The 13,679-nt window shown below is 41.1% G+C and overlaps 1 protein-coding gene across 4 annotated transcripts; it reads right to left on the bottom strand.

Annotated features, from left to right (window-relative positions):
• Positions 1 to 3,218: 3,218 nt before the first annotated feature.
• gprc5c (G protein-coupled receptor, class C, group 5, member C) lies at positions 3,219 to 13,546 on the bottom strand. Of its 4 annotated transcripts, none has more exons than XM_004565961.5 (5): positions 13,318 to 13,544; positions 9,712 to 10,719; positions 7,661 to 7,761; positions 5,855 to 5,978; positions 3,219 to 4,051 (listed from the first exon to the last, which is right to left on the bottom strand). In XM_004565961.5, exons 1-4 carry the CDS (start codon positions 13,478 to 13,480, stop codon positions 5,889 to 5,891), a joined length of 1,362 nt encoding a protein of 453 aa, XP_004566018.2. In that variant the 5' UTR covers positions 13,481 to 13,544; the 3' UTR covers positions 3,219 to 4,051; positions 5,855 to 5,888. The 4 variants fall into 4 exon arrangements, with proteins under 4 accessions (XP_004566018.2, XP_012778627.2, XP_004566020.2 ...); XM_012923173.5 differs by having other exon boundaries at positions 5,855 to 5,981; positions 13,318 to 13,543; XM_004565963.4 differs by having other exon boundaries at positions 5,855 to 5,981; positions 9,712 to 10,746; positions 13,318 to 13,540.
• Between the last annotated feature and the right edge of the window lie 133 nt (positions 13,547 to 13,679).

Genomic DNA, 13,679 nt, shown 5'->3' with positions numbered 1-13,679 from the left:
TCATCCAGGTGAACACCAAGGTGATCTCAGGCCATCCGGGAGATCTCCAGTATATCCTATCCTGGCGACTTTTCCTTCCAGGACATGCCTGGAACACCTCACCTAGGAGAAGTCCAAGAAGCATCCTGGTCAAATGGAAAATGATCTCAGCTGGCTTCTTTTGATGTTAAGGAGTAGTGGATCTACTCCAGGGGTCCCCAATCCCAGTCCACAAGGGCCGATGTCCCTGCAGGTTTTAGATGTGTCTCTCCACGTTGGTTGAGTGTGGAGTAAGTGCATATGAGAGCATGAGGGTGGGAATGGATGTTTGTATATGTGTGTGCCTGTATTTCTGTGTCTATATGTCAGGTTGGGTGTCAGGCGCCACCTCTCTGGGGACATCTTAGGCCCTCCAAGGTTTGGAGGCCTATCTCCCCCTACCACCACTTCCCCTGCCAGTGGCGGACTCCCTCAGACATCGGTGCGTTGGTGGTTCTTTGTGTCCGGGGATGGGCGTCCAGGTACACACCGGCTCACTCCTTGGCGGCTGCTTATCGGGGCCTGGAGCCTGGGGCTCGCTCGGGCCACTTCGGAGGTGGGGTGCCCCCGGCCTCTCGGCCTGGGGCTCGGTCACTCAGGCGCAGCTGGCTGCCGGCGGAGCTCACGGGCGCGTCACTGCAACTCCCCCTGGCTTCTGCTCCGCGGCTGCTGAGTGAGCCCTCATCTGGGACTCTCCTCAGCTCTTTCTGGGACAGTGGCGCGGCTGCCCCTCTGTTGGTCTTCCTTGCTCTCTTGTGTTCTGGGGGCCTCTGGATGTCTGGAGTTTTGATCTCCTCCATACCTGCTTCATGCCCTGGAGGACGGGGCTGTGGCCCCCCCACACCCTCTAGCAGATTATTACATGAAGGAACCTTTTAAAAAAACAAAAAACAAGCGCGTCCATGCTCACAGGTGTACACACGGGTGATCACACCCACAAACTACACCCTTTTTGGCTCCTACCTCAAAGCACACTGTGTTCTGTTGATCTTATGCACAATAATGTTTAATATTTAGTATTTACTGTCATATTCCCATATATCATTGTGATGTTGTTTATTCTATTACTCTTGTTCTCTTCTGCTTGTTTTCTTTTTTCTTTCTCAGCAGGTGATCCAGGTGATTGATATATGCAATTTTTTCTTCTTCTTTTTTTTCTGCCCGTTCTGTTGGTTTTTGTCTTTTGCCTCTTCTCAGCTGTTTCTATTTCCCTCTTTCTTTCTCCCCTTCTTTCCCCCAGTCAAGTCTGTCCTGTATTCAGTAAGTGAAAATAAAATGAACAATAAAAGGTGAATCAAATGGACCATTACGGCAAGGCTGGGATGGTCAGTTTGGTAAAGTAAATCCGTTGGGCATCTTTCTTTGCCTTCAGACAACAATTCTGATGGCAAAAGAGCCGAACGGGACAGGCAAAAAAAAAGAAAAAAAAAAGAAAAAAAAAAAGGTTTTAGATGTGTCCTTGATCCATCACAGATGATTTAAATGGATAAATTACAGTCTCAACATGTCTTGAAGTTCTCCAGAGGCCTGGTAATGAGCTAATCATATGATTCAGGTGCGTTGACCCAGGGTGAGAGTTAAAACCTGCAGGGACACCGGCCCTCATGGACTGGGATTGGGGACCCCTGATCTACTCGGATCCCTCCCAAATGACTAAACTCCTCACCCTATAGCTAAGGGAGAGCCACCCTTCAGAGGAAGCCCATTTGTGCCATTACTATCCATGATCTCATTCTTTTCGTCACTACCTACAGCTCATGTAGGTGGTTTTTAACTTACAATATAAAGTTCCTCGAGGTAACTGTTGCTGTAATTTGACACGAAGTAAATACAATCGTACTGAATTAAACATGGGTTGCTTTTACGCTCAGCCTTCTCTTCACCACCATAGATCAGTGTCGCATCCACATCCAGGGATTAAAAATATTAGTGAAAAATAAAGGTGGTGTATTAGTAAAACAGCTAAACTTACTGCAATGAGTCAACCAAATTGTTTCTCATATATGCTAATGTTATAATGCTGATGCAGCCTCCACGGCTTCAACTTGGCTCGTTTATTCAGCCACACATTTTCTTGGTTAATGTTCCAAAGGAGTTCCTGATCCTGCACAATAATTCCTCCACATCACATGCTGGTCAAGGTGGTTAGTGTTAGGATGTTTTGAGTTTATTATATTATTTATCATTTCTAGTCTTTGGTTTCTTTGTTGGAGTTCTGTCTTATGGTTTATGTCTCTGTGTCATCCTTAGTTGCTGTCTCCCCTGTCTGCTCTGTGTCTGTAAGTTCAGTCTGTGTTATGTTTCCTGTTTTACTTTGAAAGTCCATCTCTCATGTAAATGCGTCTGGTTTTGCTTCCTTTGTCTCGTTAGGCCTGATTTGCCCAGCTGTGTTTCCCTCCTGTTGCCCATTCCCTGATTGCTCCTCTGTGTATTTAAGCCCCGTGTTTCAGTTTGTTGGTGTTGTGATCTACCCTCGTCTTGCTGTGTTTTGTCTGCGTAAGCTTATTTTGTATTCCTAGTTTTGTTACCCTTCTGAGTTCAGCATTAAAGCTGTTTTGAGTTCACGTTTTGTTTCCGTGAGTCTACATTTTGGGTCCACCATGCCTGCCTGCACACAGCCGTCACATGACAGTTAGTGAGAGAAAACGTATGCGTTAAGATGATAAATCATTGAAGATTATCCACTTGTTAATGTGAGCTGCAAAAACAACCAAAAAAAGCAGCTGGACTGCTTGAGCTTGAGCTTTTGTGAAAGGGATATGGGAACACTCACCAAAACAACAGGCACTACAGATTTCAGTGGAGTAGAGTTCACTTTATGGTATATGACATTTTATAGGACGACTACTGTACAACAAAGAATGCATAAGACTATTAGTAAAGGTAACTGAAAGCTAAAATGTAAAAGATATAATGGCAGATTCTGGTCATTAACACCCACATAGTTAAATAACGTCCCCTCTCTGCTGGCAGTACCAATTTTGCTCATACAATAGCAGTTCTTATAGTTACATTTACAACATTCAACTCTATGATAAACTTCAAGAATTAAAAAAAAAAAAAAATTATATATATATATATATATATATATATATATATATATATATATATATATATATATATATATATATATATATTTTTTTTTTTTTTTTTTTTTCAGTTTTTGCTCAAATGAATTAGATTTTTTTTTTTTTTTTAAATTTTATCCAAAGAAATACTGACAGAAAAGTTGATTTTTCAGATATGAAAAAAAGTCTTCTATGAGGAAATATACTGATTAATAATAAGCTAGCAAAACAGGCTAACCACAGGCAGGTCTCTCCAGTGTAACATGTATTGAACATAATTAAATGGCACAGCAGTGCTTTAGACAGTATTACATATATACATTTATCCAGTACATTCGTGCATCATGACTCACTGAGAGCATTGTACATTTAAATTAATTCAAAAACTTCATTTCATGTGTTAACTTTGTGGTTATCAACAATAATCACAACCCGGGCTCAAAAACATGACTTCAATAATTACATTTAACTGTGCAAAATATCCTTCTAATCTAAGTGAATGCAATCTAACTTTAATGCGTAAATTGAAAATAATGTTGAGTCAAAGACACTTGAAACATTTCCCAGTTTTTGTGGCATCAGTTACGTGACTTTCATCTGTGTGTTTGAGCTCGCGCTTCCCTGTCAGAAAAAGCCGAGCACTGCACAAGTTTTTGTTCTGCAGCAAAGCCGCAGCTTCATTCCGTGCTTTGACTTTCAAATGAAGCTCTTGACTGTCTGATACCCAGGGGAACATAATAAATCAGTCAATGGGAGGTTTATCTGTTCCTCAGTGGGATGACCTCCCATTCATCTCCATGTACTGGGGATGAAGGTTCCTCTTAGGACCAGCTTAGGGAACCACAAACAATAGAAAACAAAAGGTCAGCAAGTATAACCGAGAAAATGTGAACCGAAGTTACTCTGATGGGGTCTGGCGAGCTGAGGCACGTTCACCACTGGGATGTCCTCTGCAGACCATGCCCCTGCAAAAATAAGAAAGAAATTACTTGTTTTTTGGTGTTATATACCCTCTGAAGGATTCAAAAGTGTTCAGCTTGCTCACTAATGGAGGATATCGTCAGCATGAGTTACATGATCACTGGCAGCCACTCCCTAGTTTCCCTTTTGCACCCTTTGTGGGTTTATTACTGTTTTGTTTGCTTATTCTTTTACATAATGTAAGAGTATTAGTCAGTGGAACCGACAACCATTTCCTTTTGCATTGACATTTGCACACCTCCTATATTGCTCTGCCACCATCGCTGAAACCGAGCTCGTCCTAAAGCTAATAAAAATTGAACAACAGCTACATTTGTGTGTCTCAAAGTTTCACAGGACTGTTTTGTGTTTACCTTTGCTTTTCACACACTGTCTTGTAGGGTTTATTTACCTATCCCATTTGGTGTAAAATAACTGTCTGAATTATACTACTACTACTACTACTAATAATAATAATACAAATACATTTTATTTATAGGCACCTCTAAGACCCTCAAGGTCACCTTACAATAACACAAGAAAAATAGTAGCAATAAAATCTAATACACATGGCAAAATAAAATTTAGACATAAGGTAACCCCCCCCCCCCTCCCCCCAAAAAAACCCCTCCACAACAACAAACAAATAAACAAACAAAAAAACCCCACAAGTATAAAAGCTGAGCAAGATAAAAACGAACTTAGACATTACTCTCATAACAAGAGCTTTTTTATGTTTATCACTACATTAAGAGTTATTACTTCTATAAAAATGATCACTTTTTATAGCCACGCTGACAGAACTGCATCTTATCTGTTTTGCATTTATTGAATCTGTTTTGTTCTTTCGTTTGTCGTCACACTTTGTAAAGAACAGAAACTTATTCAAGTTACATTTTTAGGGTTACTTGTAGAACTTGCAAATAAAACAACTTTTATAAAGGTCTAAAAAAAACCTACGGATACAAACTAACCTGAACCTGACTGGATGTTGAAAAACTAAAGAAATATTTATAGAAACTTAAAAATAACAAACTGACTGGAAACCACTCACATGCTCATGTTTTACTTAAAACATGGCAGCACATGCGTGGCTGTTTTTCTTTGCAAATCTAAAAACCAAAACAAACCAGCAACACTTCTAATGACACGCTCACAGTCCCACCTGCATATAGATATCATGACTTCCTGCAAAGAAATCCTAAGCACTCCTGAAAAAGTCTAAATGCATATTTTAGCATCTTTAAGTCAATCTCTACATTAACTAATGCAATTATATTAAATAAAGGTGACAACGAAAAGTCTAATTTTGCGTTTTTGTAGCCCATGAACATAGAAACATTAGCTGCCTTCCTCCATGAATGAGAGAGCTGCACACATTTCAGAGACACCTTTAAAGCCTTTAGGCAAGAATTTCACTTTTTTTTTTTTTTTTTTAAGATAAATGACAAGCAGTGAAAACCAGTCCCCCAAATCAAGCACTACCTTTTTCATCAACATCTTTTTCTTTGATTATTTCCCAGAGGAATGACACAAGAAGTACAGAGTGCGCTCAGTCCAGGAGCATATGCACAGAAGAGGCAGACACAAGGCCTATAGAGAGTGAACGGCGCAAGATAAGAAAAAAAAATCCAGACAAAGAAGTGATTCATAGTCAACCTGTAGAAGAAGTTGCTATGGATACAGCAGGACCTGAGAGGTCGGAAATGAGCAGAGGCCACGAAGAGAAAAGCATCTGGAGTCAAGCAGGTGATAAAGAGGAGAACTGCAGAGTGACGAAGGGGGCGAGTCAGCTGCTTTCGACCTACACTTGTGTGTGCGTGCTGTGTTCCCGGTCTCCTTTTATGTTGACGGTGTGCTGCTCCCGCTGTTGGCCGCAGAGCCAATGGAAGCTCTGGGAATGAAGATGTCAAAGGACGGGTCTGGTAGCTGCTGCTGTGTGAAGTCATAACAAAGCCGTGACAAAAACATCCAAGAATAGGGACGAAGTGTGTTCACAACTGCCTGCTTGAATTCAAATGACTTCATAAAGCTTTTACATGAAACATAACCGTCATGCCTTTGGTGGTTCACTGCATTTAAAAACATTTTTAAAAAACTTTTCACAGAAATCGCATACTAACTCTTGAGATATTTCCGCAGCAGGTACCGGACATTTGAAAAAGTAGGACAGAGCTGACTTGCTTGCAAAGGAAGCGGCACAGAAAGGATATGATTTCTGCATGTACAACTGTAGCATTAACTAATTAGATAGCTGCCAGGATTTTGAGTTAACTGGGAACTCTGTGTTTTCCACTAAATAAACCCTGACTGCACTGATACTACACTCAAAATGCATTTGAATGGTGACCTTGTATACAAAGTCATTAAGGGAGTATAATAAATATTTCATCAAGTTAGATTTGCTGTTAGCCAAATTGATATTAGTCATGTTAGAAAGTTTTTAACAGTTAACTTCTTTGCTAATGCTAACTGCTCAGCCAATGTGATTGGTCAGTTGCAACGTTGATCCTGGACCAAAACTGTTATGATGACATAGGAACAGCACCAGCGTGGGGAAATCTGATTGTGCCCATGCAAACAGGCAAACAGGCCTACAGACCGATCCACGACCATCTAGTAACCAAAGGTAGTAGGAAAAATGAGCATTCCATGAGATTGTTGTGATTGGTTGCTGGGGACTGAGAGCAGAAAATGATTGCCTAGAAAAACTACTGGCAACAAAATCAGTCTCAAGGAGGTTTCTGGTGCAACAGATTTCATCCACTGACAGCCAGAAACCTCCAACTACTGCCAACCAGCCGGCGAATAAACATTTCACTAGCAACCGGGGGTTATATCACATGCAATATGGTGGACAACGTTAGCTCGTTCAGTTACTTTAATCTGTGACCTCATTGCACCATTTTTAAAGAGTTTGTGATATTAGTCAGTAGTTTCAGGCCTCACAAGCTGACTGGATGTTTATTTTGTGTCCTTATTACTACAGTTTAGTTTAAGGTGGGTCTAAATTATTACTGAGTTGGGTAAATCTCTCATTTATATACAGACTGTGGTCAGAAGTTGAAAATCTTCCCATGTGACCTCTGCGCTTTTGCTTTTCTAAGAAAAACAAGTGCTCTTTAGTCACAAGGTTGGCTCAACCCTAAAGCGTACCTGGTGTTGTGGTTTTTACAGACACTAACGGTGCGCATAATTTACAAAATACATGCCATTTTGAATCTAGTGATTATATAATGCACTTTTTTCTAGAACCCGAGGAAACGCCTCCAGCTGGATGTTTAACCCCTGGCATCTGTGACATTAGAATTAAAGCTGTGATTTAGGCCACACGTGCTCCTGACAACTTTTAAATGTCCACCTGCTTTATTCATTCTCCCATTTTCCTTTGCCTGTTGTTAATTAAAATGCAAATATGGACTAAAGTACCTTGGAAGTGATGGTTGCTGGTGTTATGTGTATATGGTGTTGATGAGGTTTTCACGCTCTGTAAAAGGTTACTGTCACCACTTATTTCCATAAAAATTTGCCTAGTGCAGGAGACAGGTATGTGTGCGAGTGGAGTGGTCATATTCAAATGTGTTTTTCTGTGAATGTATCACTTTTATACTCACATTTCCAACTCCTTTGCTGATGAGAGCCAGCTCAGTGGGCTGGTACACCGAGTTACGCATCTGACCAGTGTAGCCGCTGTATGGAGACACGGGCTTGGAATCTGTGATGAACAGATATAAGAAAATAAATCTTTTAATCACCCAACAATCAGTGTGTGATATCTGTGGCCCTCTTAAGTGCTACCTGGCAATAATCCCCTTCATCTTCATATTACAACCTGCCTGCCCTCCATCTTTTACAAAGTGCCCTGCAGAGATGGCACTATATAACTAACCCCCATATTAAACAGTTGCCACACCTTTGTCGCCGTGGAGACAGCGCAAACAGATGGCGTAATGATTCTAGTGGGAGTGATACAGCATTCACAGATGCAGTCAGACACTTATTAACAAGAATGATTCAGAAGGTAAAATTTTAGGTGGGAATGATGATATTCAGTTAATGGCAGTTTAGTCATACTGTAAGACTTAATGTAAGTTAATGATTACAGTCAAATGTGCTCAAAGCAAATTCTGAGACTTTTTATGACACACATTAGTCTGTGCTAATCAGGAAAAATGTAAGAGGCAGAACCTCCTCTGCATTCTTACACATTGTGCTTATCTGTATAGTAACATATTTTCCTTACAATAGAATAGCACAAAGCCAAAGCTACTCTTTCTACCTCTACATCACAGCTACCTAATAATACAAAAAAGTCCCTTACAGCTTATAAGCAGAGACACATCACCATCCTTGCTACAAAGAACCATCTTCCATTAGCGATCCGTGATAACTATCAGACTTACTGCTCTGATCCTTTGGACTGAGCTCAGATCAGCAGATCAGATTCTGTGGTGTCATCATGTGGACAGAAAACAACCTTTCAGGACATCTTGCTGCATATTTTGTTTGTTCTTGTGTTTTCGAGGGCTAGAAAACATTCATTCATCAGCGCAAGGTCATCGTGAGAGGCAGAGTTTGTAATAACACTAAAGCGAACCTCATAAGGATGGCTATTGTCTGAAAACGTGTCAGGGTGAATGCACTGAAGAGCTCAGACACCGTTCGGTTTGCAGACAAATAGATGACCGGGGAAATGTTTGCCTTTAGGAAACAAACCGAGCGTAGCTGCTCTGAAGAACTTTTATTTCACGGTCATATTGTATATGGCTGCTGCAGGAAAATCAGGAATATTTGATTTGGTTTTATTGCTGCTATGTAAATGTTATTGCATCATATTCAAGGAAATAAAAGACGGAGCTAAACTACCACCAGAAACATCAGCTCCACTTTGCTTTGATGAAACAAATAACACTGAATACCTCGAGGCAACACAACATTTCTTCTTGGAAATTACAAGGACAAAATCACCCCAGCTTATAGTCTTTATCTCTTTCACAAAGGAGAGAAGATGAATCGATGAATTCATGTATTGCCCAAATCCAAATGATTTTTAGTGTTTTTCTTGTTTGCCTTAAACTGGCCTTGATGTGAGATCCACAGGTTTACCCAATCATAGCTTATAAATTCCAAAACATGATTTTTAAACTTTAGACTAGCTTTAAGTTTGAGAATTGTAAGTTTGTAAAAATGTGACATTGAGTCATTCATGAATTCATCTATTCAGTAAAAAATCACCGAAACATCCATAAAAAAATCTGTAAACTGTATTTTAAACAGTCTTAAGCACTTGGAGAACTGATCTCACGTGTTGGTTTTAACATTTATGTACTCATTTTTTATACTCTTATAATCCCCCTTGTCAAAATTATGCTCAGTCTTGTGTTCATCATCTAATTTTAGGTCCTTTGACTGGTTGTCATTTTGACCACTGTAATCAGCTTTGGGTCTATTTGTCCTGGGACCCTTTTAAATGATGCCTTTGCGGATTCAGGCGTCCTATCTGAAGGTCTATTTTGGACAAGGTGCAAAATTGTGAAGCCATAAAGACTCATGACGATGTTACAATCCCTTTATAACAGTTGAAAAAACCCTTCAAAGTTAAGCGTACTTGTGAAGTTGCTTGTTTGAAGGTTTTCTACAGCAGCTCCAAGGCTAAGCTACATACCTTGGTTGGACTCGTCCATGGAGAAAGCCTTATTTTCCACATACACATTCTGGGAGGATTGTCCCTTCAGGATCGTCTCGTATCCGACTCCTTGGTTTTGGCAAAGATCTTCTGTGTAGTCTTGTTGACTCTCATCGTCACTGTTCAGACAGCAGACGTCAGGAATGGTGTACATGATAATGAAGGCCCAGGCGTTTGCTACCAAAGCGATGGCTAAGGTTGGGTCATCCCACGTTGGACCCCCGGTTTTCCCATTCCCATACACGTACATGACGATCCACGCCACCCAAATACCCACTGAAAAGAGGCTTGTCACAAGGATGCAAGCGCCTTCCTTCTTCCACTGTGCGTGTTTGCCCATCATGATGGTCAGACTCGCCACCACCACAGCCAGGATCAGCACCATCACGTAGATGAGCGCCATGACAAAGTCCTCGTTAGCAATGTCACAAGGCACGGCTATAGCTTTGCTAGTTTGAGCTGTGGTGTTGGAAGGCACAATTGTAATTATCAGCCATTCTGTGTTGATGATCACCTCCACCAGCCACAGCCCCAACGCCCCAAGACACAAGACCCAAACTCGAGGCCCGCTGTTTCGTCTGGCCAGGATGTTCAGCCTCACACACTGCATCAGCTGGGAGGCGAAGCAGCCGCTGAACAGCACCCCAAAGAGGAACCTCCGTGAAGCACATGTGGAGAAGTTCTCTCCCACGATGAAGGCAAAGGTTAGGCAGAAGAGACCAGCAGTGCAGATCAGGAAGAAGGCGTGAAGAGCTACCGAGCTCTTGCGGTTGTAGTCTTTATGGAAGGGCAGGCTGGCCAGCAGCGAGATGAAGAGCACGAAGGAGAAGACGATGCCAGCTGCCGCTAAGGCCTCCAGCACGATGCCCCATGCAGCTTCAGTGCTACACAGATTGTAATAAATGGAATCCACGTTTGGGCCGCAGCCCTTAGGAGTACTGTTGCTGGCCATGGAGCCTGGGAGTTGCTCTGGGACTCTAGCAGCACCTGTTCAGATGGACAAACAGGGAATGTCTGGGAGAGACACGATAGGGACAGATTTGAACAAAGAGCTAAACCACGTCACCAAAGCTACATTAGGATACAGTTGTCTACACCCAGCTGAGCAAATATCACACTTGCATGAGTCAACGTCGTCATGTTATCCTGGAAAACGTTCTATAAAAAGGTGCTTTGCTTTTATTTAGAGCTTCAGAGAATCAGGGATCTGCAGTCACACTCCAAAAATGTGGGAGGAATGTCACTGCTGGGCTTTTTCCCAACTCTAATGTTAATGATTAACACATCTGTCAACAGACATTGTTTCTGCACATTTACACAACAGTGAGGAAAAAGTGCGTTGAACCTGAGGCTCACCTGCTAAAACTCTGGTCAACTCAAATCCAAAGGTTTTGCTTTTTAGTGTTTTCTGCTGAATTACATAAAATCTGAGCATCTGTTTTGTGAATAAACATCTCTGCAATCCTGGTTTTGTCTTTCTGCCTCGTCTGGCTGTTTCTTTTCGTCCCTATCAGATCCAATTACACCAAACTGAGGACGGTCTCTGAGTCAAATCGATAGATGCGGCGTGCGGACATTCGGTCTTTCTGACCTTCTGTTACTCAATCAGGAAGACGGCTCTTTCTGGAACAAAGAGGCAAATATATTCTTTTTCTACATGTCCTCCACTCTGTCACTCCTCAAACAGACAGAATTAACTAATACATTTACTCCCAGTTTCAGGGCGTGACCACCGATCAAACAAAGTTCTTAGACCGTTCATTTTAATATTTGTTGAGTTGTTTTTTGTAACTGTTGCCAGGGGAAATATTATAAGCATATTTAAGGCACATCTTCAATTTCAATACTTTGGTTTTCTAAACTTTTTAGGCCTTTTTTGAGGATTTTTGTGCCGGTGAAACTTTAGAGAATGTCAAATGATGTCTTGCCAGAGTCGGCCTGGCAAAGACTCCAACACAGTCTGATGGCTATCTTTGGAAAATGTGAAGAGGGGCATACATTTTGGGATTTTACCTTTATTTTCATAAATGTGACATCTTTTTCATACTACAGCAATAAAGTAAAAACAATCAAATAACAAAGAAGTTCCTGTTTTTTGACTATATACTAAAGAAATATCTATTTTTTTCTATTTTTCTGTGAATTAGAAAAATTGTCCAACTTTATACTAACAGGCCATTCTGGACAATGAGATACCAGACTTTTTGTAATTCTGGACATTAACTGCTTTAATTTTAAGAATTTAAGTCATGCTGACAGGTTTCTTTCATTTCTTTCAGCAGCATTTCTTTATCATGTGGACAAACTGAGACGTACTGTTGACATTGCACTTATTTTTCTTATATTGAGATATCCCAGGGTTTAAATGTGAAGTTAAGTTCCTTCACACTCACAGAAAGTGGATTTTCACCCGTTCGACCCACTTAGGATCAAAGTGGGGTATATGCGGCCTACATCCCTGAATTAATACAAGACATTGAATCTGATTGTTGCAATAACTGGAAATGTAACCACAGAAATGTAATCTGTAAAGTGGATTTTCAAGAGTCAAAAGGTTCTTCAGTTTTCTCTAACTTATGATATATGTTTAGCTACTTTACCACAAACTCGCACAGGTAAAACCTACTTTGTGCGCCTCCAGATGACTCAATAGGGCTTCTACACTTTGACCAGCACAGACAAAACATACACTCCAGGTACAAAATCTAGCATCCAAACTCATACTCCTCTACTCCTTTAACCTTGTGTTGTCCTCGGGATTCCCATATACTTGTTTGCCATTCACCTAGGGGTCATTTTTGACCCAAGGACAACACAAGGGTTAAACTCTTATATGGCCTTTTTAATGAAGTCTACTAATCCTATTCACTGTAGCTTTAAAAAACGTCTATATGAAGAAAGAAGCCACTTATAACAGTAAGAATAACTCAGTGAGTCAAAATTAAGAGGTGACACTAAAATGGGACGACAAGTTTACCATTACTATGACTACAAGCCAAGTGCCAGACACAATACTGCGGCTGAAGGTAATACATATTGCACCCTGCACTTTAATCTATTTGCTGTGGTCCTGTCCTCAGGTACTGTCCTCAGGTCTAGGTATAACTCTGTCGTGTATTTCTCGTACTGATATCTAACCTTATCGTGAGCCCATGGGATCACAGGAGTGGGTTTTCCATCAGGAAAATGAACTGAAGAGTATGCTGCAATTCGGGATGAACTCTACTTAAATCTGATTTTCTACATTATGCAACTGAATCTTTCTTATATTCTCTACCCCTCCTTTCAGCTGTACAATCAAACACAACAATGTATAACTTAAGTATTTGAAAGCACGAGCTAACGTGTCTAACTGTTGATTTCTCCCTAAACACAGCTATTTAAAATCTATTTTAATAGAATTGTTTTCAGTGAATAACTTTTCTTTAGTTGTTAATTTAGTGGCACAAACGGTCTTCCATAAACGATCCCCTGCTCTCTCTGTCTAAATACACAGAAATCAATCTGACGCAAAGCTCAGAAACAGGCAGTAAAGCTTCAGTGAGCGTGAATAAAGGCTGTGATGGCTGTGAGGAGTTTAACTACCTGGCTGTTCTCGGCAGATTTCTGCTGGGCGCGGCTCGTTGGTTTTCACCTGCTGCGAACGCGCCGCTATAGTTGGGCAGCAAACTGCGGCACAGCTGATCCGACCGCTCCCAAGTTTAGGAATCCTTTCACGAGCTTTTCCTCTCGGTGTGACTACAGTCATCCCCTCTCCACCTCTCCCCTCTTCGTCTCTCCGAGCACGCACGGAGACGCACACGCGCGCACTGCTGTTCATCACTTCAAAGGACACTACAGCGACCTACCCGCACTTCCGGGAGACTTATAACCCACGAATGATTTTCTTAAAGCGTTTATGGCCCGGCAGTATCTGATTTGTATCAAATATTCTAGGATATTATGTA

This window comes from Maylandia zebra, linkage group LG8 (assembly GCF_041146795.1).
Source record: "Maylandia zebra isolate NMK-2024a linkage group LG8, Mzebra_GT3a, whole genome shotgun sequence".
In the NCBI taxonomy this organism is placed as follows: domain Eukaryota; kingdom Metazoa; phylum Chordata; class Actinopteri; order Cichliformes; family Cichlidae; genus Maylandia; species Maylandia zebra.
Note: the sequence above shows the minus strand (reverse complement) of the source record. Positions and strands in the feature narration are given on the sequence as shown.

What these genes read in the sequence shown, in the direction of transcription:
- gprc5c (XM_012923173.5), bottom strand. Translation starts at nt 13,480, where the DNA reads ATGACTGTAGTCACACCGAGAGGAAAAGCTCGTGAAAGGATTCCTAAA. An exon ending in AATCTGCCGAGAACAGCCAG is followed by an intron (nt 10,720 to 13,317) that starts GTAGTTAAACTC and finishes CCATCTGAACAG; the next exon opens with GTGCTGCTAGAGTCCCAGAG. An exon ending in CATGGACGAGTCCAACCAAG is followed by an intron (nt 7,762 to 9,711) that starts GTATGTAGCTTA and finishes TGTTCATCACAG; the next exon opens with ATTCCAAGCCCGTGTCTCCA.